Source organism: Hypanus sabinus, chromosome 3 (assembly GCF_030144855.1).
Source record: "Hypanus sabinus isolate sHypSab1 chromosome 3, sHypSab1.hap1, whole genome shotgun sequence".
In the NCBI taxonomy this organism is placed as follows: domain Eukaryota; kingdom Metazoa; phylum Chordata; class Chondrichthyes; order Myliobatiformes; family Dasyatidae; genus Hypanus; species Hypanus sabinus.
The window spans coordinates 159,297,087-159,320,213 of NC_082708.1; the positions used below are offsets into that span (position 1 = coordinate 159,297,087).

At 43.8% G+C, this 23,127-nt stretch overlaps 1 protein-coding gene across 2 annotated transcripts in view; it reads left to right on the forward strand.

Annotated features, from left to right (window-relative positions):
- Positions 1-23,127, forward strand: part of dapp1 (dual adaptor of phosphotyrosine and 3-phosphoinositides) — a 237,343-nt gene that overhangs the window by 28,187 nt on the left and 186,029 nt on the right. For both annotated transcript variants that reach the window (XR_009511357.1, XM_059965461.1), the window contains exons 5-10: positions 146-237; positions 4,413-4,543; positions 6,647-6,786; positions 9,481-9,557; positions 13,759-13,883; positions 21,452-21,511. Coding sequence is in view for 1 of the 2 variants with exons in the window: in XM_059965461.1 (XP_059821444.1) it covers positions 146-237; positions 4,413-4,543; positions 6,647-6,786; positions 9,481-9,557; positions 13,759-13,883; positions 21,452-21,511 (625 nt within the window). In the remaining variant the exon portion in view is untranslated. The remainder of the gene's footprint in view (positions 1-145; positions 238-4,412; positions 4,544-6,646; positions 6,787-9,480; positions 9,558-13,758; positions 13,884-21,451; positions 21,512-23,127) is intronic.

Here is a 23,127-nt window from a genome sequence, read left to right on the forward strand (position 1 = left end):
TATTTTATTTAATCGTGACCTCTCGCGGAACCCCGGTTGAGAAACCCTGATCTGCGGTGTCTGATCACTCCTCAATGTGTGCAGAGGCCCAGATGCACACCTTGGGGAAGGCATACTTTCGACTGAGCCTCTTTTCTTGTTACAGTTCGATATCTTCCCACTTATGTGAAGCTGCTGGAGCTTAAGGGAGTCATCTATGTGTCCTGTGGGGCCCACCACACGGCTGTGCTGAATAAGGTTTGTTCCTACATAAGCTAAGATTCTAACCATTACAAGGTTTATATTTCTGTCCTATGCTTTACTGATGTTGGGGGAGAAACAACCATCAGAGCATTGAGAACATCTCACTGACACAAAAAGGTAGGAGTAGGAGTAGGCCACTCAGCCCCTCAAGCTTTTTCCACCTTTTAATAGGACCTTGGCTGATCTACGCTGGCCTGCACCCAGTCCATAGCCATCCATGTACCTATCCAAACCTCTCCTAAAACATTGAAATTGAGCTTGCATGCACCACTTGCACTGGTAACTCATACCGCAGTCTCACAGTCCTCTGAGTGAAGAAGTTTCCCTTCAAGTTCCCCTTAAGCTTTTCACTTCTCACCGTAAGCCAATGACCTCTGGTTGTAATCTGCCCGACCCCTGTGGAAAAAGCCTGCTTGCATTTACCCTCTCTATACCCCTCATAATCTTGTATACCTCTATCAAATCTCCTCTCAATCTTCCACATTCCAAGGAATAAAGTACTGATCTATTCAATCTTTCCTTATAGCTCTGGTCCTGCAGTCCGGACAACATCCTTATAAATTTTCTCCATACCCTTTCAAACTTACTTACATCTGTGCTATAGGCTGATGGCCTAACCATACTCCAAGTTAGACCTCACCAATGTCTTATACAACTTCAGCAAAACAGCCCATCTCCTGCACTCAAGGCTTTGATTTATGAAGCCCTATTTGCCAAAAACTCTCTTTTCTACCTTTTCTACTTCCAATGAATTATGCATGTATTCCCAGATCCCTTCATTCTACTGCACTCTTCAGTGCACTGTCACTCACTGTGTAAGTCCTACCAAAGTACAACACCTCACACTTGTCTTTATTAAGTTCCCTCTGCCATTTTTCAGCTCATTTTTCCAGCTAGTCTAGATCCTGCTGCAAGCCATGATAGCCTTCATCACTGTCCACAGCAGCCCCAATCTTGGGGTCATCTGCAAATTTGCTGATCCAGTTTACTACATTATCGTCCAGATTGTTGAGAGAGATGACAAACAACAATAGGCCCAGCACCGATCCACTAGTTACAGGCTCCAGTCAGAGAGGCAATCATCTACTACCACTCTCTGGATTTTCCTGTCAAGTTAATTTCCCACCTCATCCTGAATGCCAAGCGACTGAACCTTCTTGACCAACCTCACATGCAGGACCTTGCCAAAAGCCTTGCTGGAATCCATGTGGACACCATCAACTGCCTTGTCTTCATCAACTTACCTGGTAACTTCCTTGAAAAACTCTATAACATTGGTTAGACATGGCCTACCACGCATGAAGCCATATTGACTATCCCTGATCAGTCCCTGCCTATCCAAATACTCAAATATCCAGTCCCTTAGAATACCTTTAAATAACTTGCCCACTACTGACCAGGTTTATTTTTAGAGCCTTTTTCAAACAGCGGAACAACTTTGGCAATCCTCCAGTCCTCTGGTATCTCACCTGTCACTAAGGATGATTGAAATATCTCTGCAAAGGCCCATGTAATTTCTGCACCTGCCTCCCACAGGGTTTGAGGCAACACCTTGTCAGACCCTGGGGATTTATCTACCCTAATTTGCCTCAAGACAGCTTCACTTCTATAGACCCTGTGTCTGTCGCCCGAGTAAACTCAAATGCAAAAAAATCCATTTAAAGTCTCCACCATCTCTTTTGTCTCTATGCATCGATTACCACTCTGATCCTCAAGAGGACCAATTTTACCCCTTGCTAGTGTATATCTGTGAAGCCGTTAGGATTCTTCTTCACTTTGTCTGCTAGAGCAACCTCATGTCCTCTTTGTAACGAAACCCAATTTCCCTCGGGATCAATAAAGTATGTCTGTCTGTCTGTCTGTTTTAGCTCTCCAGATTTACTTCTTAAGTGTTCTCTTGCATTTCTTATACTCCTCAAGTACCTCATTTATACCTATCTGCCTATACGTGTTATGCACCTCCTTTTGCTTAATATCTCTCTAAAACCAAGGTTTCTTAAACCAGCCATCCTTTTATTCTGACAGAGGCATACAAGTTCTGTATTCTCAAAACTTCACTTATGAAAGCCTCTCACTTACCAAGTACACCTTTGCCAGAAAACATGTCCCGGTCTCCCTTGCTAGATCCTTTCTGATACCATCAACACTGGCCTTTCTCCAATTTAGAATCTCAACCCGAGGACCATACTTATACCTTTCTATAATTACCTTGAAACTAATGGCATTATAGTCACTAGATTAACAAATTTCTGTCATGTTTCCTGTCTCTTTCCCTAATAGTGATCAAGTATCGCACACTGTCTCACTGGGACTTCCATGAATTGATTTAAGGAAACTTTCCTGAACACATTTGACAAAACTCTATCCCATCTAGGCCTTTTACAGTGTGGGAGTCCAGTCAATATATGGAAAGTTAAAATCACCTACTATAACAACCTTACATTTCTTACAACAGTCTTGGACCTCTCTGCAAACTTGTTCCTCTGAATCCCGCAGACTGTTGGGTGGTCTGTACTAGAGCCCCATTAGCATCGTTATACCTTCCTTATTACTCCATTCCACCCATAATGCCTCACTAGAGGAGTTCTCCAGTCTGCCATGACATTTTCCCTGACTAGTAACACCATCCCCCTTTAATCCCTCTCACTCTGTCACATCTAAAACCATGGAACCCCCGAATACTGAGCTGTCAGTCCTGCCCCTCCTGCAACCAAGCCTCACGAATGGCTGCAATATCATAAGTTCATGTCTTGATTCATGCCCTGAGCTTATCTGCCTTTCCTACAAAGCTTCTTACATTGAAATATACACAGTTTAGAACTTCTGTTCCATGCTCAACCTTTTGATTCCTGACTTTGTCTGAGGTCTTACCAATATTTGTCTCTGCACCCTCTCCACTATCTATTCTGGCACTCTGGTTCCCATCCTCCTGCAACTCTAGTTATCTGTTTGAATAACGTCACCGCAGCCTAGTGGTTAGCACAACGCTTTACAGCGCTGGCTGTAAGATCAGGATTCAATCCCTCCCACTGTCTGTAAGGAGCTTGTTTATGCTTCCCGTGAACACATGGGTTTCCTCCAGGTGCTCCGGTTTCCTCCCACGTTCCATAGTGTACAGGTTAGAGTCAGTGAGTTGCGGGAATGCTGTGTCAGCATCATGAGCATGCGACACTTACCAGCTGATTTGATTTGACACATGACGCATTTTACTGTATGTTCTGATGTACCTGTGACAGATAGAACTAACCTTTATCTATAAGGTCACCTCTTGTTCTTCTAAACTGCGAGGAATACAAATCTCACCTTTTGTTCTTAAAATAATTCTACTTTTTACCTTTGTTTGAGGAGAGACTGTGCCTCGGGTGAATGTTACTAATGACCCAGCGCCTCTCCCCTCCACCACCACCCCAGGACAGCATTGAGTTCATTCACCTGATTACAACAGCCACCAAACCAGACCTGACTCTCCCTGGATGCTGAAGCAATTGTTCCATCCTGCTCGACTACTTGGATACTACACCAAATTGTCAGGGAACCCCTGTCGAGTTTAATACAGTATTCTCACCTCTGAGTTGGACTCACCCCAGGACCACTTTGCACATTGCTCTGTGCTTACTATATGTCCTGATGCACAGCCAAGCTTTGCCCTCATTTTATAATACTCATCCTACTCTTTAAACTTCCCACCAGAACTCTGTAAGCTCCTTCATAACAGGAACCCTCTGTCCTTCTAGGTTTCCACACTGCCTGGTCCCCATCACTCCACCACCGGAAACCATATCTTCGGCTGTGTGGGCTCCTAGCTCTGGGATTCCCTCCTGCAATCTCTTGCCATCCTTCTCCTCCTCTTTGATCAGCCCTCTGCAGGAACCCACCATGTTACAGGGGATGTGTTTCAAGAAATCTGTACTGGGATTTTCCCAAGTGTGAAGCCACTTCATCTGAGCATGTGTCGAGAAATGCAAATTGAAAGTTTTAATTCCTTACCTCAGAGTTTGGTGAATTCTGTGTGGGTGAACTGCAGTGATCCAAACTGCCATAACACAGGGGTTCACTTCTACCTTATCTGTATCTTTACACCAGCAGTTTGCTGACTGACATTCCTGCGTAATACTCGGACTGTCTAGCTATGTGAGGTACCGGTTAACTGGAAGTTGTGTCTTCTCCAGGATGGACTTGTTTTCACCTTTGGAGCTGGGAATTATGGACAACTTGGGCACAACTCAACGACAGACGAGCTGGTACCTCGCCTGCTTGATGGTCTGTGTGGAATTAAAGTCTCTCAGATTGCATGTGGGAGGTAAGCTGATAAAATGCCTGGGAACAGGAGATGCACTTTTTGCAGTAACAGGTGAATGATGGGAATGGTGACAGAGACAATGATGGGCAGAGTGTTAGGAAACTGCTGCTAAAACATAGTGGAAGGTCTGAAGTTGGCCTTGTTTTTGTCCTGGGTATCTGGGATGGAGCCCGGGTATCTGGGTTTATCTGGGCCCTTAATCGCTTTATTATTTTACAAGTGCCGAGGTATAGTGGAAAACATCCCATCAGACAGATTGATCCATACATTGAGTAGTAAATAGGAAAACAGAACGTAGGATAGTGTTACACTTACACAGTGCAAAGCCTTTGATGAGGCCGACTGGGACAATAAGAGTTCATTTTTAACTTATGAACCCATGATCACTACCTCATTATTCCTCTTTTGTACTGTTTATTTTTGTAGTGTACATTAATTTTTATGTCTTGCTTTGTTCTGCTGTGGCAAAATAACAGTTTTCACGATGTAAGCACCATGAGGTTCTGTAGATGCTGGAAATCCAAAGCAACACACGCAGTGCTGGAGGAACTCAGCAGGTCAGGCATCGATACAGTGGGATAGAAGCTGTCCTTGAGCCTGATTGTGCATGTTTCAAGCTTTTGTATCTTCTGCCTGACAGGAGGGGAGGGGAGAGAAGAGAGAGTGGTGGTTGGGGTATCTCCCATGACCAGGACTTGATACTGAACCCAGGAAGGACTGTGGGTGAAATTGGGAAGTTGTCCTTCAGTGTGGTGGTAGGTACCTCAGGCTAACCCTGAAAGGACACAAAGATCTTTTTCGAAGCCCCCAGCAATGTCCTCACTTGCTTCTTTCAATATTCAGGGCCTGATGGCATTTATTGAAAGAAGGAAGTGAGGAGATTGCTGGGGCTTTGACAAAGATGTTTGAGTCCTTACTGGCTCCAGGCATTGTTCGGGAGGACTGGTGAGTAACAAATGCTTGCTTTTGTTCAGGACGGAAATAGAAATAATCCAGGTAGTTGTGGGCCAGTGAGCCTTACGTCAGTGCTAGGGAAGCTTTTGGAGAGGGATACATTCCAGAAGGTGTGGCCTGCTTAAGGCTGATTTATACTTGTGCATCGCATCTACACCGTAGGTACCTCGCACCCTACGCCGTACCCTAGCCTTTAGTCAGCAAGGCTTTGTACAAGGAAAATCACAGACTTGTTTGAGCTTTTTGACGATGTGTCAAAGGAGCTTGGTGAGGGTGAAGCAGTAGATGTTATCTACAGAGACTGTGGTAATCCATTTCGTAATGTCCTCATTGTAGATTTATTCACAAGATAAAGATGCATGGGATCCAAGGAAAATTGCAGGTTTTGATTTGGAATTGGCTTGTCCATAGGAGACAGAGTAGAAATGCAAAGGTGTTGTTTTGGCTGGAAGTGCGAGACCCACAGTGTTCTGCAACGATCGGTGCTAGGACCTCTTGTTTGTGATTTGGATGGGATTGTAGATGGGGCAATTACTGAATTTGTAGATGACACGGAGATGGGTGGAATTGTATAGCATAAAGGACAATCAAAGAATACAGCAGTCTGTATTACCTACAGATCTGTATCAGATCACAGAGATGCAGGATGTGTAGCTAAGTGGCAGATAGAGTATATTGCAGGCAAGTTTGAGGTGTTACACTTTGTTGAACTATCATTCAACCATACACATTACTATAGCCAAACGTGCCAGCGTTCCTCCTGGGCCAACTGCTCTGGAATCACGTTTCTGCAACGACAAGCACGCAGCGATTCCTCAACACGTGTTAGTGCAGCCGCGGACAAGCTCAATCCAGCCTGTCTTTCACTGAGCGAACTCTGGAGGGCAGCACTGACGGGAGGGCCCAGCCCCCGACTGAGCGTGGGTTCCAGCGTGCTCACTGCGCCTCTGCTCTTTGCCACACTCCTCCCCTGGGCAACCAAATGTAGGGGAAAGTTCGCAGTTCATGGTAGGCCCCTTATTAACACTGAGGTACAGAGAGGTCTTGGGGTCCAAGCCCATAGTTCAGCGAGAGTAGCTCTACTCATGGATAAGGTAGTGTTTGATTTTAGGTTTCCAGTTGTTTTTTTAAGGTGAATGTGTTTTGCAGTTACCACACTTTGGTGTACAGTGCCAGATCAAGGAAACTCTACTCCTTTGGCCAAGGGCAGAATGGGCATTTGGGAAGCAGAGGAGCCCGTGACCAGTTTGTGCCTCGTCTGGTCCCATTCTCAGTGGAAGCTGAGCCTGGTAGGAGAGCAGCCCTTGCTATTTCTCATTGTTGTTGAATATTCACCTGCTGGTAGTCATCAACTTTCCAGCACTGACCAACTGGTGAGAGAGGTCAGTACTGAGAGAGACACACTGTGGGAACACTGTCAGAGTGATATGGTATGGAAATAGGACATTCAGCCCACTGAGACTCTGCTAACCATTAACCATCCATTTACGCCATTTCCATTTTCCTCTCACCACATTCCCCTCAATGCCTGGCCTTATTGTACTACTCACCCACACAGCAGGAGCTGTATACAGTGGCCAGCTGGTCTCCGGGAGGAAACCCATATGGTCAGTGAGAACACACGAACTCACATTGAGAGCTCCCAGGTCAGGATAGGACACAGGAGCTGTGAGGCATCAGCTCCATTAGCTGCACTGAGGGAGCGCCTCACTGCGAGAGGGGTGGCACTGAGGGAGCGCTTCATTATGTGAGGGGACGACACTGAGGGAGCACCTCACTGTGGGAGGGTGGTACTGAGGGAGCATCACACTGTGGGAGGGATGGTATTGAGGGAGCGCCGATACTGAGGGAATGCTGCACTGTGGGAGGGACAATACTGAAGGAGCACCACACTGTGGGAGGGTCGGTACTGAGGGAGCATCACATTGTGGGAGGGGTGGTACTGAGGGAGCACCACACTGTGGGAGGGTCGGTACTGAGGGAGCATCACATTGTGGGAGGGGTGGTACTGAGGGAGCACCACACTGTGGGAGGGTCGGTACTGAGGGAGCATCACATTGTGGGAGGGGTGGTACTGAGGGAGCATCACACTGTGGGAGGGGTGGTACTGAGGGAGCATCACACTGTGGGAGGGTCGGTACTGAGGGAGCAACACACTGTGGGAGGGATGGTATTGAGGGAGCGCCGATACTGAGGGAATGCTGCACTGTGGGAGGGACAATACTGAAGGAGCACCACACTGTGGGAGGGTCGGTACTGAGGGAGCATCACATTGTGGGAGGGGTGGTACTGAGGGAGCACCATACTGTGGGAGGGGTGGTACTGACGGAGCACCACACTGTGGGAGGGGTGGTACTGACGGAGCACCACACTGTGGGAGGAGTGGTACTGATGGAGCGTCACACTGTGGGAGGGTCGGTACTGAGGGAGCATCACACTGTGGGAGGGGTGGTACTGAGGGAGCATCACACTGTGGGAGGGTCGGTACTGAGGGAGCAACACACTGTGGGAGGGGTGGTACTGAGGGAGCATCACACTGTGGGAGGGTCGGTACTGAGGGAGCAACACACTGTGGGAGGGGTGGTACTGAGGGAGCACTGCACTGTGGGAGGGGTGGTACTGAGGGAGCATCACACTGTGGGAGGGGTGGTACTGAGGGAGCATCACACTGTGGGAGGGGTGGTACTGAGGGAGCATCACACTGTGGGAGGGGTGGTACTGAGGGAGCTCCGGTACTGAGAGAATGTCGCGCTGTGGGAGGGGCGTTACTGAGGGAGCACTGCACTGTGGGAGGGGTGGTACTGAGGGAGCATCACACTGTGGGAGGGGTGGTACTGAGGGAGCATCACACTGTGGGAGGGGTGGTACTGAGGGAGCTCCGGTACTGAGAGAATGTCGCGCTGTGGGAGGGGCGTTACTGAGGGAGCACTGCACTGTGGGAGGGGTGGTACTGAGGGAGCATCACACTGTGGGAGGGGTGGTACTGAGGGAGCATCACACTGTGAGAGGGGTGGTACTGAGGGAGCTCTGGTACTGAGAGAATGTCGCGCTGTGGGAGGGGCGTTACTGAGGGAGCACTGCACTGTGGGAGGGGTGGTACATTGGAGTGTCAAACAGTGGGAGGGGGAGTACTGAGAGAGTGCTCAGTGTGGGAAGGGCAGTACTAGGCCACATTGTCAGAGAGATCGTATTAAGGAGGCACATTTCTGGCAACACTCAATTAAGAAAGAGTTAAACTGCATTGTTGAGGGACAGTACAGAGGCAATGCCTCACTGTGTATAAGTGGGCCAGAACGGAGGGAGTGTTATACAGTTAGGGAGGCAACACTGGGAAAGATATTACCAAGGAGATTGGTGCATTATTGGATTGGCAGTATGGAGGGAGCACCATACGTTAGAGGTGAAGTACTAAAGGAGCTGTGCACTGTTGGAGGTGAATTACTGGGGGTGTGTTGAACTGTCAAAGGGCTCTCCATTTTAACCCAGGACCCCTCCTACAGGTCTGTAAGTAACGTTCCAGGGCAGAATATTGTAGGAAATTCCCCATACTGATGTTTATCTGTCAAGTTAAAGACAAAGTTAAACAGATCATCTGATCAGTAACACCTTGCTGTTTGTGGGAACCTGCTGTATACAGATTGACTTCTTTGTGACTTTCTCCCTGTCCATCACTCCCTCTTCCCCCCTTCTCTCACCCCTCCTCTCTCTCCTTCTGTCACTCTTCCATCTCTCCCTCTCTCCATCTTTCTCTCTCTTTCCCTCCCAATCTCTTTCTCTCCCTCTTCCTACTTCACTTTCTTTAACTCTCACTCGGCTCCCGCCCCCTGCCCATGTCTCCCACTCACTCCGCTCTGACCCCCCCCCCACCACTGTTCCTGTAATGGATGAAGTTTTCCTTGGACTGGGAAGTCCCTATGAATAACTGCTGTTGTGAAAGGTACTGAGAACATGCAAATGTTTTCCTTCCCTTTGGCTCTCCACAGGCAGTATGCTCCAACCAGCCGTGAAAAGGATTTTTGCAGGTGCCGATCAAAGTTTTGCATTGTGCTTTGGTCTCAAGGTAAGAAATGCACTTCTGAATTCTGAGGTAGCCTCCTTGACACATATGTTCTGGTCTTGTCCTCTTTTGGAAAAATATTGGAAAGATATTCTTGATATTATTTCAGCAGTTTTGCATATTGATTTACAGCCTCGTCCTATTACTGCAATTTTTAGATTACCAGCGATGGTCTCTAGCCAATTATCCCCTTCAGCTTGCCGTTTGATTGCATTTGTTACATTATTAACCAGAAGATCCATTTTATTTAAATGGAAAAAATCTAATCCCCCTGCTACATTTCAGTGGCTTTCCTAAACTGTAACATATTTAAACTTAGAAAAAATTAGGAGTGGCACTATCGACCCTTCGGTTAAATTTGAAGAAACTTGGAGGCCATTTATTCAACATTTTCATATGATGTAAGCTGACCTTTTCCGAATCCTTCTCAATAACTTTTTGTCCGTGTTTAGAGGAGCGGGGTTAATGACAAATAATGATTTTAACTGATGAAACATGGCAGCCCAGCTTTTGTTTTGTTTTTATTTTGTTTTTGTTTTTTTTTAGTTTAGTCTGTTAAAAAAAATTCTTTTTGAATCTTTTTCATGTTTAGTTACTAAGATATTGGAAGGCTTAGATTACACATGTCAGTCAGAGTCTGTTTCCGTATATGTTAACCGTTATCAATGTCATCCCCATCTCTTTGTATCACTATCATTGTTATGTTTATCTACTCGAAACTTAATAAAAAAGATTGAGATAGAAACAAGAACATGTTTGATACAAATAATACCATCTCTGGGTTAATAAAGCTGCTCTGTGAATGTTTTGGAGCCCAGGTGTAACCTGTTATATAAAAAAACATCCACATGATTTATTTATTCAACAGTACAGCAAGGTGACAGGCCCTTCCAGCTCAACCAGCCCATATTGCCCAATTACGCCCGTGTGACCAATTAACCCGTTAACTTTGGAATGTGGGAGGAAACTGGAGCACCCCAGAGGAATCCCAAGCCATCACAGGGAGAATGTACAAACTCCTTAAACCATGATAACGTGCTGAAAGGTGTTTCACAAGGAGAGTTGGCATACAAACTTTGGAATGGAGGCATGTGCCAAATATTCGGACAAGAAAAATACGTACCTGTCGACTTATGAAGACATAAGAAACATAAGAAAAAAAAAGACATGAGAGATTTTAGATGCTGGAAATCTGGAGCAATGTACCAAGGTACTGGAAAAACTCAGTGGGTCAGGCAACATCTAAGGAGGAAAATGGGGAACCAACGTTTCAACTAGAGGCCCTTGATCTGGTCTCGACTCAGAACGTTGACAATCTATTTCCCTTCATAGATGCTGCCTGACCCGGTGAGTTCCTCCAGTGCATTTGCCTATAGGTTTATGGTATTACAAGAAACAAGGGATATTGAGTTAGTGCAGGAAAACGGTATCAATGGAGGTGCTCTTCCACTATATCAGTGAATACCGCAGATGGTTCAAGAGGCAGGATTCCTGTTCCTGACTACTACAAAAAGCAAAATTAGAGAAGCACTGAGATCTTTTATTATCTTTAGCTAGAGAATCACAATACTGAGAGGCGACAGAGTATAAGAATGAGGAACTGGTGCGTGAGTGTGTGTGTGTGTTTGTTCTTGTATATTAGTTATAAATTATGTTTTCATTCATTTATGCACACCCAAGAATTGATTACACTTAGATCAATATTATTGAACCATTCAAGGTAATTCTTGACTTGTTTTACTGATTAGACCATAAGACATAGCAGAACTAGGCCATTCTGCTGTTTCATCATGGCTGGTTTATTATCCCTTCAAACCCTATTCTCCTGCTTTAGCTCTGCTTCTTTTTAAAATAGATCTTGCCTACGTGCAGATGATTTTTAATTATGATAAGCCCTTAAGTCATAACAGCTGCTGCAAATGGTGAAGGTGATGTCACTTGAGGCTTTTCCCCACAGAGATCAGAGGTAGTGACTGCTGCATTGCTGGAGCCTTGAATAGTTAGAACATCCCACATCCCCTCACCCCTCACCCCCTGCACAACCCATGTAGCAGCTTGGAGACCCAAGAGACCACTGATGCTGGATTTTGGAGTGATATCTTGAGTGTAGCCACTTGCTGGAAATGGGAGGTGATTTTTGGCAAGGGGACAATAGTTCATCTAGAGATTGGGGAACTCAGAACACATTACATAGCTCCACCAGTAAGGCCTGGAGTAAGAAAGGAGAGGGTGATTTACAGAACAGTACAACACAATAACAGGCCCTTCAGCCCACATGTCTGAGCCAACCAGAATGCCAATCCAAATGAATCCCATTTGCCTACAGATCGTCAGTAACCCTCCATTTCCCATTTGATCATGTGTCTGTTTAAATGCCTCTTAAACATTGCTGTTGAGTTTACTTCCCCTAGCAGCCCATTCCAGGTACCTCCCTATATCTGTGTAAATAAAACCTACCTTGCAACTCTCCTTTAAATTTTTCCTCCCCTGTCTTATATCTGTGACCTCTGGCATTTGACATTCACATCCTGGGGTAAACGTCTCTAGCTATCTACCCTATCTATGCCTCTCATAATTCTATATATTTGTATCAGGTCAGCCCTCAGCCTCCAATGCAATCCAAATTTGTCCAACCTCTCCTTGCGGAATGTGCCCTCTAATCCAGACAGCGTCCTACTGAAACTCTTCTGTAAAGCCTCTATGTTCTCCCTGTATTGAGGGAACCAGAACTGCACACAACACTCCAAACGTGACCTATACAGCCACTACATGCTTTCCTGACCTTTGAACTCACCAATATATCATCGAGGTGAAATATTAAAACTAGTCCTCCTTTCATAGACCCACTGCCTTACCTGCTGAGTACCTCCAGCAATTGTTTTTTTCATGTTATTATTAAAAAATAGAAGGAAAGTGGGAAAATTTACTTTCTTGAGAGCAGGCATGTACGTGATGTGTCTGTATTTAGAGATGAGATTTCAGTCATCGTATACAGAAAGGAAAATAAAAAGAGGGGGAAAGGACTAAGAGAAAGTAAATGTCAAATGTTTTCCCGTCAACAATTTATCACAGGCAGGAGTGAACTTTCACGGTTACATTTGTTACCCTTTTGAACCTAAAATGTTGTGTTTTTATAAGAATATAAATACTCTCATTGAAATGTTTTTTATCACGGTGGGGATCTTATGTGCACCTGTTGTCCAACAGTAGGATTGATTGAAACACTCAGACTGTAGCAGGTGTACAGGCAATGCTGTGTTAAGGGGACTTGCGTTCCCAGGAAACCATCTGTGTTGCGGTTTTCCATAACGAAGCCATGTCATCTGTCCCTGCGCCCGGAAATGTGAGCTGTACATGAAGTCAAAACCGACATGCAACTTCCATGAGAAAAATTTTTTGTTCTGTATCCTACATATTCTGGTAGTGATTTGTGAATTCTGTGATGGTGAATTTCTGTTAACAGAACTGCTGTAGCTAAGGAGTTGCCTGCATACGTCTGGCCTGTCAAATCTGGATCAGCCAAAATGAAATGAAGCAACCTGATGGGCCAAATGGCCTAGTTCTGCTCCTACATCTTATAGTCATGTGGTCATTCAATGATGACCAAATATTTTTCAACCCATTTTCCTGCCTTCTCTCCATAATCCTTATACCCCTTACCAATCAGCCTATCAATCTCTGCCTTGAATACACACAATAACTTCACCTCCACTGCCCTCTGTGGCAATGAATTCCACAGATTCAGCACACTTTGGCTGAAGAAATCCCTCCTTATCTTTTTTAATGGGGTATCCCTTTATTCTGAGAATGTACCCTCAGATCCTAGACTCTTACTAATGGAAGCATGCCCACTCTATCCACTCTATTACAGTATCCAGTGGGTTTCAATGAGACCAACCCCCTCATTATTCTGAACTCAATCGAGCACAGACCCAGAGACATCTAACTTTATGTGGCAGGTTAAATCGGAAACTAAAGTGGAGAATCAACAATTTCATGAGCTCCCAGGGAGGTTGAAAGTGGGCTGCCTTTTTTTTTGTATATTTTATGGTGGATTTGTCAATTTATTGTATTTTGAAACATAAGGATATCTCCACGTCTTCTAAACTTGCACATTAGTAATGGTGAGTGCCATTTTCTGCTGTTATTTTGTGTCTTACATTAGTGTTCCAAGAGTAAGCTAGCTTCCTTGGTTTATTTGTAGGCTTCACCTCCTGCTGAAGTCAAGTCTGCATTCATTCGTTTGAAGCAAATTGTCACGGCTGAAGATTCATTCTGGAAAGCCTGGAGGACTATGGAAAACACAGACCTCCAGGAGAACATCAAAGAGTATGTGTGACTTTCTTCAGATTAAATTTGACTCACATTGATTTAAACAAGGATTGGACACTTGTACTCAGGTGGGTAGAAGCAAAAAACTGTGGAGACGGAATATCTGAAGTGAAAACAAAAAAATATTGGAATTACTCAGCAAGTCAGACAGCATCTGTGGAGGGAGAAACAGAGTCAATGTTCTTTCATCAGAATGATTAAGCCTCGAGTTTCTGATGAAAGGTCATTCATTCATTCAGGTGCCTTGCCGTTCGGCATGGGCGATCATGTCTCTCCACACATCACGGTCCCTGACCCTCCAAATTGTAGTTGTTGCCTCTCCTGTTCCTAACCGTGATGTTAATCCATCTCTCATTTTCATTCTCTGACTGCCTCTGCTTCTTTTTCCTTCCAGCTTTCCAGCTATAACTAAATGTTCTAATGTCTCTCTTTGCATGATGTGTCCAAAAAAATTTTGTTTTCTGATTTTTTAAAGTAATGTATGTTTTGTTTTCCTTCTCTATAGAACTTCTTTGTTGGTTATCCTGTCTGTATATGATGTGCATAGCATTCTTCTGAGGAACCACATCTCTGCTGCATTGATTCTTTTTTCCATTGCATTTGTGATGGCCCATGACTCACAGCCGTACATCAATACAGGAAGAATGTAGCAGCTGAGAGTTCTAAGGCGGATGTCAATTGCTATTTTCTTGTTCGTTAGGATGTTTCTCATTTCTGTAAATGCTGTCCTTGCCATTGCTGTTCTTGCTTTTATGTCTGTTTCGCATTTGCCATCAGATGTTACCCATGGTCCAAGGTACTTGAAGTTGTGAACTTGTTTTAGGATTTCATTTCCCAATACGATCCTACAGTTTGGGATACGTATCAGGTTTCTTTGATACTGCCATTACTTCAGTTTTCTTTCTGTTTGAGTTTAGGCCAAGTCTTTCGCGCTGTGTTGATGGTAGATACTAGTTTCTGTAAATTTACTTCACTGTTTGCTATCAGTACAGTATCAGTCACATAGCAGAGGTTATTGATATTGTATCCTCCTATACTTATTCCAGGTAGGTCTTGTATGGTTCTCATGATGTTTTCACTGTACAGAGAGAACAGGTCCGGTGATAGAACACAAACCCTCGCTTTATTGGCTGATATTCACCAATCTCATTCTCTATCCATATGGCTGCACTTTGTTGCCAGTGGAGATTCCTGATTATTCTTAGATCTTTTAGGTCGATATTAATATCTCTAAGCATTTTCATGATGACTGTGACAAAGGCTTTTGTGTAGTCAATGAAACAGAAGTATAGGTTTTTTTGTACTTCTATTGACCTTTCGATAATATTCCTGAGAATACAAGTTGCGTTTGAAGTTCCCTTGCCGCCGACAAAGCCGCACTGTTCTTCACTGATCTCTGGTTTAATTTTGTTTCTTATTCTGAGCATGATAATTCTAAGTAGAATTTTTGTGAGTTGGCTCATTAAACTAATTGTTCTGTGCTGTCCACACTCTGTTACACCTGGTTTCTTTGGCAGTGCAATGAATACTGGCTTTAAAAGATCTTCTGGTACTTTGCCACTGTTGTATATTCTGTTCAATAATATTGTTAATTTCTCTACACCAAAATCTTCTAGCGCTTCATACAGTTCAACCGGAATGTTATCTGGCCCTGATGATTTCCCCTTTTGCATTTTCTTCATAGCATGTTCCACTTCTTCTTTCAGTATTGCTGGGCCCTCGTTGTTGTTGCCAATATCAAAGTTGTCCTCTCGGTCTTTGGTCTGAAATGTTAACTCAGCCTTCTTTCCACAAAAGCTGCCTGACCAGCTGAGTGTTTCAGGAATTTCCCTTTTTACTTCAGATTTCTAGCATCTGCATTGTTTAATTTGTGTTGGGATTTAACAGATTTGAGGGAAGTCCAAGACAGGAAGGAAAGAGTAGAAACAGGAGAGGAAGAAAATGGCATGGAAAAGAGGAAGGGTGACAGTGTGTACAACAAAGTTGGGAAGGTGGATGCATCGGCATGTAATGGGAAGCGTAAGTATTTACAACAGAGAAGCAGAAAGGAGGTGGGAATTGCCAACAACGGTCTGGTTTGCTCTCTCGGATTGAACTGAGGAATTCTCCAAGTAGGCACACACACTGCTTTCAAACATAGAACCATTTAAGGGCAAATTGCAGAGGATCAGAATCAGATTGCTATTGACTTGTATGACGGGATTTGTTGTTTTGTGCCAGCAGTACAGTGCAAAAGACATCAAATTATTATAAATTACAAAAATAAATAAATGAGGTGGTATTTTTGATCTGTTAAGAAATTTCATGTTGGAGGGGAAGAAGCTGTTCCTGGATCATTGAATATGATTCTTCAGCCTCCTGTACCTTCTCCCCAATGGTAGTCAAATGAAGAGGTAATGTTCCAGATAGTGCGGGTACTTTGTGATGGATGCTGCCTTCTTGAGGCATTGCTTTTTGAAGATGTTCTCAATGGTGGGGAGGGCTGGACTAATGATGGATCTGGCTGTATCTTCAGTATATTGCAATCCTGAGTTTTGGAGCCTCCACACCAGACTGTAATGCAACCAGTTACAATATTTTCCACCATAGCTCCATAGAAATAGAGATCAATATATATCAGGGGTATCGGAATGTCTTTTCAATGGTGCTGCACCAACAGGTTTTCCAGGCTATTGTATATCACCAAACACACTTTGAGTTCACCTCTGTCAGATTTTACAGTCACATAATAAATCTAACAGGGTCCCTGTGTGTTTGAAGGGAGCCCAGGAAATGGAGTTGCACTGAATTTAAAAGATGTGAAAAATGGAAGTCAGTGAGCTTATTACCAAGCCAAAATGCTTTTGCAAATCAGCTACTGAGACACAAGAGCCTGCAGATATTTGAACCTGGAGCCACAAACAAATTGCTGGATGAGCTCATCAGCACCTCGAGCCACAGGGGTAGGGCTGGTGCCCTGCACGTGTGCACTGGGAAGCCACTCAGCCTAGAATCACAGTTCTCCATCGTTCCATCGAAACAATGGAAGTCTGCTTCTGATGATCCACAGTTTCCCATTTGGTGTTCCTGATAAATGGAGGAGCTTCACAAACAAAAGAAAGTTCACAGATGCTGGAAATCCAAAACAAAACACAAAGAATAAAATGCTGGAGGAACTCAGCAGCTCAGGCACCGTCTATGGAAAGGAGTAAACAGTTGACATTTCAGACCAAGACACTTCCTCAGGTCTGAGAAGGAAGGGTGGAAATGTCAGAATAAGAAGGTGGGGGGGGGGGGAGGGGAAGGAGGTCAGCTGGAAGCTGGAAGCCAGGTGGATGGGAAAGGTGAAGGCTGGAGAAGAAAGAATTGGAAAGGAGAGGAGAAAAGGAAGGAGGAGGGGATGCAGGGGATAGATGAGAAGGTCAGAGTGGGGAATAGATGAAGGGGGGGGGGATTTGGTTTCTGGAAGCAGAAATCAATATTCATGCTATCAGGTTGGAGGTTACCTACCAAAACAGAATGTAAGGTGTTGCTCCTCCACCCTGAGGGTGGCCTCATCTTGCCACAAGACGAGACTGTGAGTCAACACGTTGGAATAGTAATGAGGACTTTCACAGCAGCTTAGCCAGCCTGAACTCTAATGTGGATGAGTAAAGCTCCAGTGGTTTGGTATAAAAAATGAGCTGCTGGAGGAACTCAGTGAGCCAGGCAGCATCTAACATTTCAGGTCGAGACTTTGTTCAGGCCTGAGATGGTGGTGGTGGGGGGAATATCAGATTTTGCCTGACCCCCTGAGCAGTTTGTTGTTTCTGATTCCAACTTCTTCTTGTCTCCAGTAATGATCTAATTTGAGAAATCACTGAGTTCTGTTTTTCACACGTTTAAATTGACTGGGTCCCTGTCTCTAGTCCTTCATTTTAGCAAGGATCAAGAATCAATTTTACTTGCCATATACATTTACATCTATTAGGAATTTACTGTTGTGTACTGGTGCGACATGCAACGAAAAGCAACATTCAAGAACTGTATAAAAATAAGCTAGATTCCATAACGTAAATATGGAATATTTATTTACTTAGAGGTACAGTGCAGAACAAACCCTTCCGACCCAACAAGCTGCTCTGCTCAACAACCCACCTATTTAACCCTAGCCTAATCACGGGACAATTTACAATGACCAATTAACCTATGAACCAGTTTGTCTTTGGACAGTGGAAGGAAACCGAAACAGCCAGAGGAAACCCATGCGGTCATGGGGAGAAAGCACAAATTCCTTACGGAATGTGCCAGAATTGAACTCTGAACTCCAGCTGTAAAAGTGTCTTGCTAACCGCTACACTACCATGGCACCAAAAATAAAATAAAGAATTAATATAAAAATAAGATCACAAGACATAGGAGTAGAATTAGGCCATTTGGCCCATCAAGTCTGCTCCACCATTCCAACATGGCTGATAATTATCCTGATCAACTCCATCCTGCTGCCTTCTACTTGTAACCCTGATGAATCAAGGACTAATTAAATATACTAATTTAAACATACTAGTTAAATATATATTAAATATATTTAATTACCCACTTTAATAACTTGGGACTTCACACAGCCGTCTGTGGCAATGAATTCCACAGATTCATACCTCTCGCTAACAAAATTCCTCTCATCTCTCCTCCAAATGGATATCCCTCTATTCTGAGGCTGTGCCCTCTGGTTCTCGACTCTCAACACTTTAGGAAACATCCTCTCCTCATCTACTCTATCTCAGCCTTTCAATATTTGATAGGTTTCAATTAGATCCCCCCTCATTCTTCTAAACTCTAGTGAGCACAAGCCCATCAAACACTCCTCATACGTTAATGCTTTCATTTCTGGTCATCCTCGTGAACCACCTCTGGACCCTCTCCAATGCCAGCACACCTTTTCTTAGATAAGGAGCCCAAAATTGCTCGCAATACTCCAAGTGTGACCTGACCAATGCCTTATAAAGCCTCAACATTACATCATTACATTTATATTCTTGCCCTCTTGAAATGAATGCTAACATTACATTTGCCTTCCTTACCACTGACTCAACCTGCAAGTTAATCTTGGAATTCCTGCACAAGGACTCCCAAGTCCCCTTTGCATAACATAATTTTGAATTTTCTCCCTGTTTAGAAAATAGTCTATGCCTTTATTCCTTCTTCCAAAGTGCATGACCATACACTTCTCTATGCTATTTTCTATCTGCTACTTCTTTGCCCAGTCTCCCAGCCTATCTAAGTCCTTATGCAGATGCCTTGCTTCCTCAACACTTTCTCCCCCTCCACCTACCTTTGTATCGTCCACAAACCTGGCCACAAAGCCATCAATTCCGTCATCCAAATCATTGACATATAATGTGAAAAGAAGCGGTCCCAACACCAACCCCTGCAGAACACCAGCAGCCAACCAGAATATTCCACTCTTTGCCTCCTGCTTGTCAGCAAATCTTCAATCCATGCTAGTACCTTTCCTGTAATACCATGGGCTCTTGTTAAGAGCCACATGTGCGGCACCTTGTCAAAGGCCTTCTGAAAATCCAAATAAACAACATCCACTGACCCTCCTTTATCTATCCTGCCTGTTATTTCCTCAGTGATTTTGTACAGATTTGTCAGGCAAGATTTCTGCTAAAGGAAATCATGCTGACTTTTGCCTATGAGTACGCTGAGGACACATCCTTAATAATGGACTGCAGTATCTTCCCAACCACTGAAGTCAGGCTAACTAGCCTAAAATTTCCTTTCTTCTGCCTTACTCCCCTCTTAAGGAGTGGAGTAACAGTTTAAAATTTCCATTCTCCTGGAACCATTCTAGAATCTAGTGATTCTTGAAAGATCATTACTAATACAACATAGTCTCTTTAGCAACCTCTTTCAAAACCCTGGGGTGTAGTCCATTTGGTCCAGGTGACTTTTCTATCATCAGACCATTCAAATTCCCAAGCACCTCCTCCTTAGCAACTACCACTGGCTTCTGTCCCCTGAAATTTATGAATTTTTGGCAAACTGCTCATGTCTTCCACAGTGAAGACTGACACAAAATACTTATTAAGTTCATCACCATTTCTTTATCCCTCTGTACTCCCTCTCCTGTGTCATATTCCAGTGATTTAATGTCCACTCCCTCCTTTCTTTACTATACACTTGAAAAAGCTTTTGGTATCCTCTTTTTATATTTTGGCTAGCTTACCTTCATATTTCATCTTTTCTTTCTAATGGCTTTTTTAGTTGCCTTTTGTTGGTTTTTAAAAACTTTCGAATCCTCTAACTCCCCACTATTTTTACTATAATATAAAAATATGATTTAATGCTGGCTTTGACTTCCCTTGTCAGCCATGGATGCCTTAACCTCCCTTTAGAATACGTATTCATCTTCAGGATGTATCTATCCAGCATCTTCCGAATTGCTCCCAGAAACTCCAACCATTGCTGTTCTGCCCACATCCCTGCTGATGTCCCCTTCCGATCAACTTTGGCCAGCTCCTCTCTCATGCCCCTGCAATTCCCTTTACTCGAATGCTGATACATCGGAGTTTAGCTTCTCCCTCTTAAACTGCAGGCTGAAACAAGTTAAAATATGGATATGGAATAAAATGTGCATAAGTACACAAAGCCAGCATGTGTTTAGAATGCCACAGAGCTCTGGAAAATTTATTGTGTGACTGTGTCAGATCTGAGAAAGTTAACTAAACCTGTGCAGTAGGAGTCTGTCAGTCCAGCACCACTATAGTCCTGAGATTGCAGGTTTATGGGCATTATATCTAGTCAGGGCAGCCTGTGACTGTGACACTTCTTCATTAACACATCATTTACAGAAACAGCAATGACTCTTATTTGCCTCCTTTAGTCTAGTTGACAGCACAAGGGACTTCATCAACAAGTCGCTAGCCACCTTCGGAGCCATCAGAACAGGTGATCAAAAACATGTTCAGAGAGACAGCCTTGACAGAGGAGACAAAGGTAGAGATATTTAGGGTGGTGAGAGGTTTGAAGAGCACGGGGCTGCTGCAGGCCGATCAGTGGTATAGTGATGGATATTCAGGATGTGCAAGAGCTCAGGATTTAGAGGTGACCTTATGGACGTTTATAAAGTCATCAGCTTTTTCCCCGAGGTAAGGGAATCTGAAAGTGGAGGGATTTAAAATGGACCCAAGGAGCAGTGTTTCCACACTCAGGATCATGTGCATGTGGAACGAGCTGCTAGAAGATGTGGTTGAGGCAGGTACAATTTTAACGTTAAAACACATTTGGACAGGGACAGTGATAGGAAAGGTTGAGAGGGACGCAGGACAAATGTGGAGATGTGGGACAACTCAGCTAGGAAATTTGGTCAGCATGGACAAGTTGGGCTGAAAAACCTGTTCTCCATGCTGTATACAGCAATTCTAGGACTCTATCATCTACTTCTGGTGTGAAAGGGGCTGTGCTGCCCATGAAAGGGGTGCAATATCTGTGTTCTTTGTTATATTTTCTGTTCTAAATGTTTTCTTTCAAACTTGATTGAAAGACTAAAGTGTAATCTCATCAGACGATTTTTGCAATGACCTGTGTTCACTTCTCTGCAGACAAATCATTTCTATTTTCTCCTCTGTTGGATGCCTCAATGGAAGCTTTTTGGAAACCAGGTAAGGGCAAAGTGAAGGGTGGTTGTCACAGAGGGTGGGGAACAATCAAGTTTCTCAGGACAAGTGCAGGACTCTGAGATAGTGCTCAAGTGCAGCAGGTAGTGTTGCTGCCTCACACCTCCAGGCATCTGGGTTCAAAGTAGAGTAGGTTTGAGGGGCTGAATGGCTTCACACCTGCTTTTATTTGGGTTTAGACACAGATAGCGCCAAGATCTAACTGAATCACGGGAACAGGCTGGGAACAGAAAATTACTAAATGGGGTTAAATATCACTCTTACTTTTGGGATCTAGTGCTCAAATCTAAGACAGTAAGAGCAGAGTTAAAGCTTTCCAGTCAGCATCTGCAGAGGTGGCAGTATTCCCCAACTAGTTATTAAGGATCAAGAATCATAGATATTCATCATATACACTCACTGGCTACTCCATTAGGTACCTGTTGTGATGGAAATAATTGGTTCTTTGAGTCTCAACAGTAGAGGCCTGGACACACACAGTTTTAATAATAAGGAATTTATTATTAAAGGGTAAGTCGGGTCAACACAAACAACTACAATACACAGGAAGCAGTGTGGGGACAGGGTACAGTTACACATACAAAGAACAAGGGAAAAGCACTACGACAGCTACCCCCCTTGACCTTGGATAGCTGCGGCTCCCTCACCAGGACAAACGATAGACCTTCCCAAACATAAATCAATGAACTTATCTTCAATGAGGTGGTCTGTAAGAGAGAGTGAGCCAGGGACAAGTCTCACCTTTTATAGCATGGGGCTGGGCGAGATAATCCAATTAAGGTGACCAATAATTTAGGTGTGCATTGTTTAGTTAGGAGGGACCAAATGTTGATTGGCGTGTGGTGTGTCCTCCGACCAGCCAGGTGGCAGTGCATCTGTCACGTGGTTGGTATCTCTGGATACAGTACCTAATATAAAAAGATGTTTGCACCCACTGAACTGTCACTGTGGATTTTTTTTGTTTGTTTTTTTGCACCATTCTCTGCAAACGAGTGTGTGAAAATCCCAGGAGATCAGCAGTTCCTGAGGAAAAAACATTCTTTCTGGCACTGACAATCATTCCAGGGTCAGTTACTTGGATCACATTTCTTCCCCATTCTGATGTTTTGTCTGAACATCAACTAAACCTCTTGATGTATAGTATCTGCACAGTTTTATACATTGAGTTGCAGATTAGATATTTGCATTAACAGGGAGGTGTCCGGGTGTACCTAATAAAGTGACCACTGAGTGTACATTTACATATATTAGGAATTTGTTAGGGTGCGTTGGTCAGGGTACAACAAGACCATTAATCATAGGGGCAGAATTAGGCCATTTGGCCCATCGAATTCGAAGGTATCAAAACATGCAACAAAAAGTTCTGACAATTGCAAATAATAAAAATTCTATAGAAAAACAAAGAATTATTTTCAGTGGGTTGCAGTTAATTGGGACATATTGGGACCTGTATATTTTGGCCCAATTAAGTAGCAGCTCCAATTAGCCAAAGTTCCATGGGAATAGTTAAAAAGGTATAAAAAAGACAAACTGAGTAATAAATAACAGATTTAAATGAAATGCAGAACAAATCTGATCACTATCAATGCTACTGCAGTACT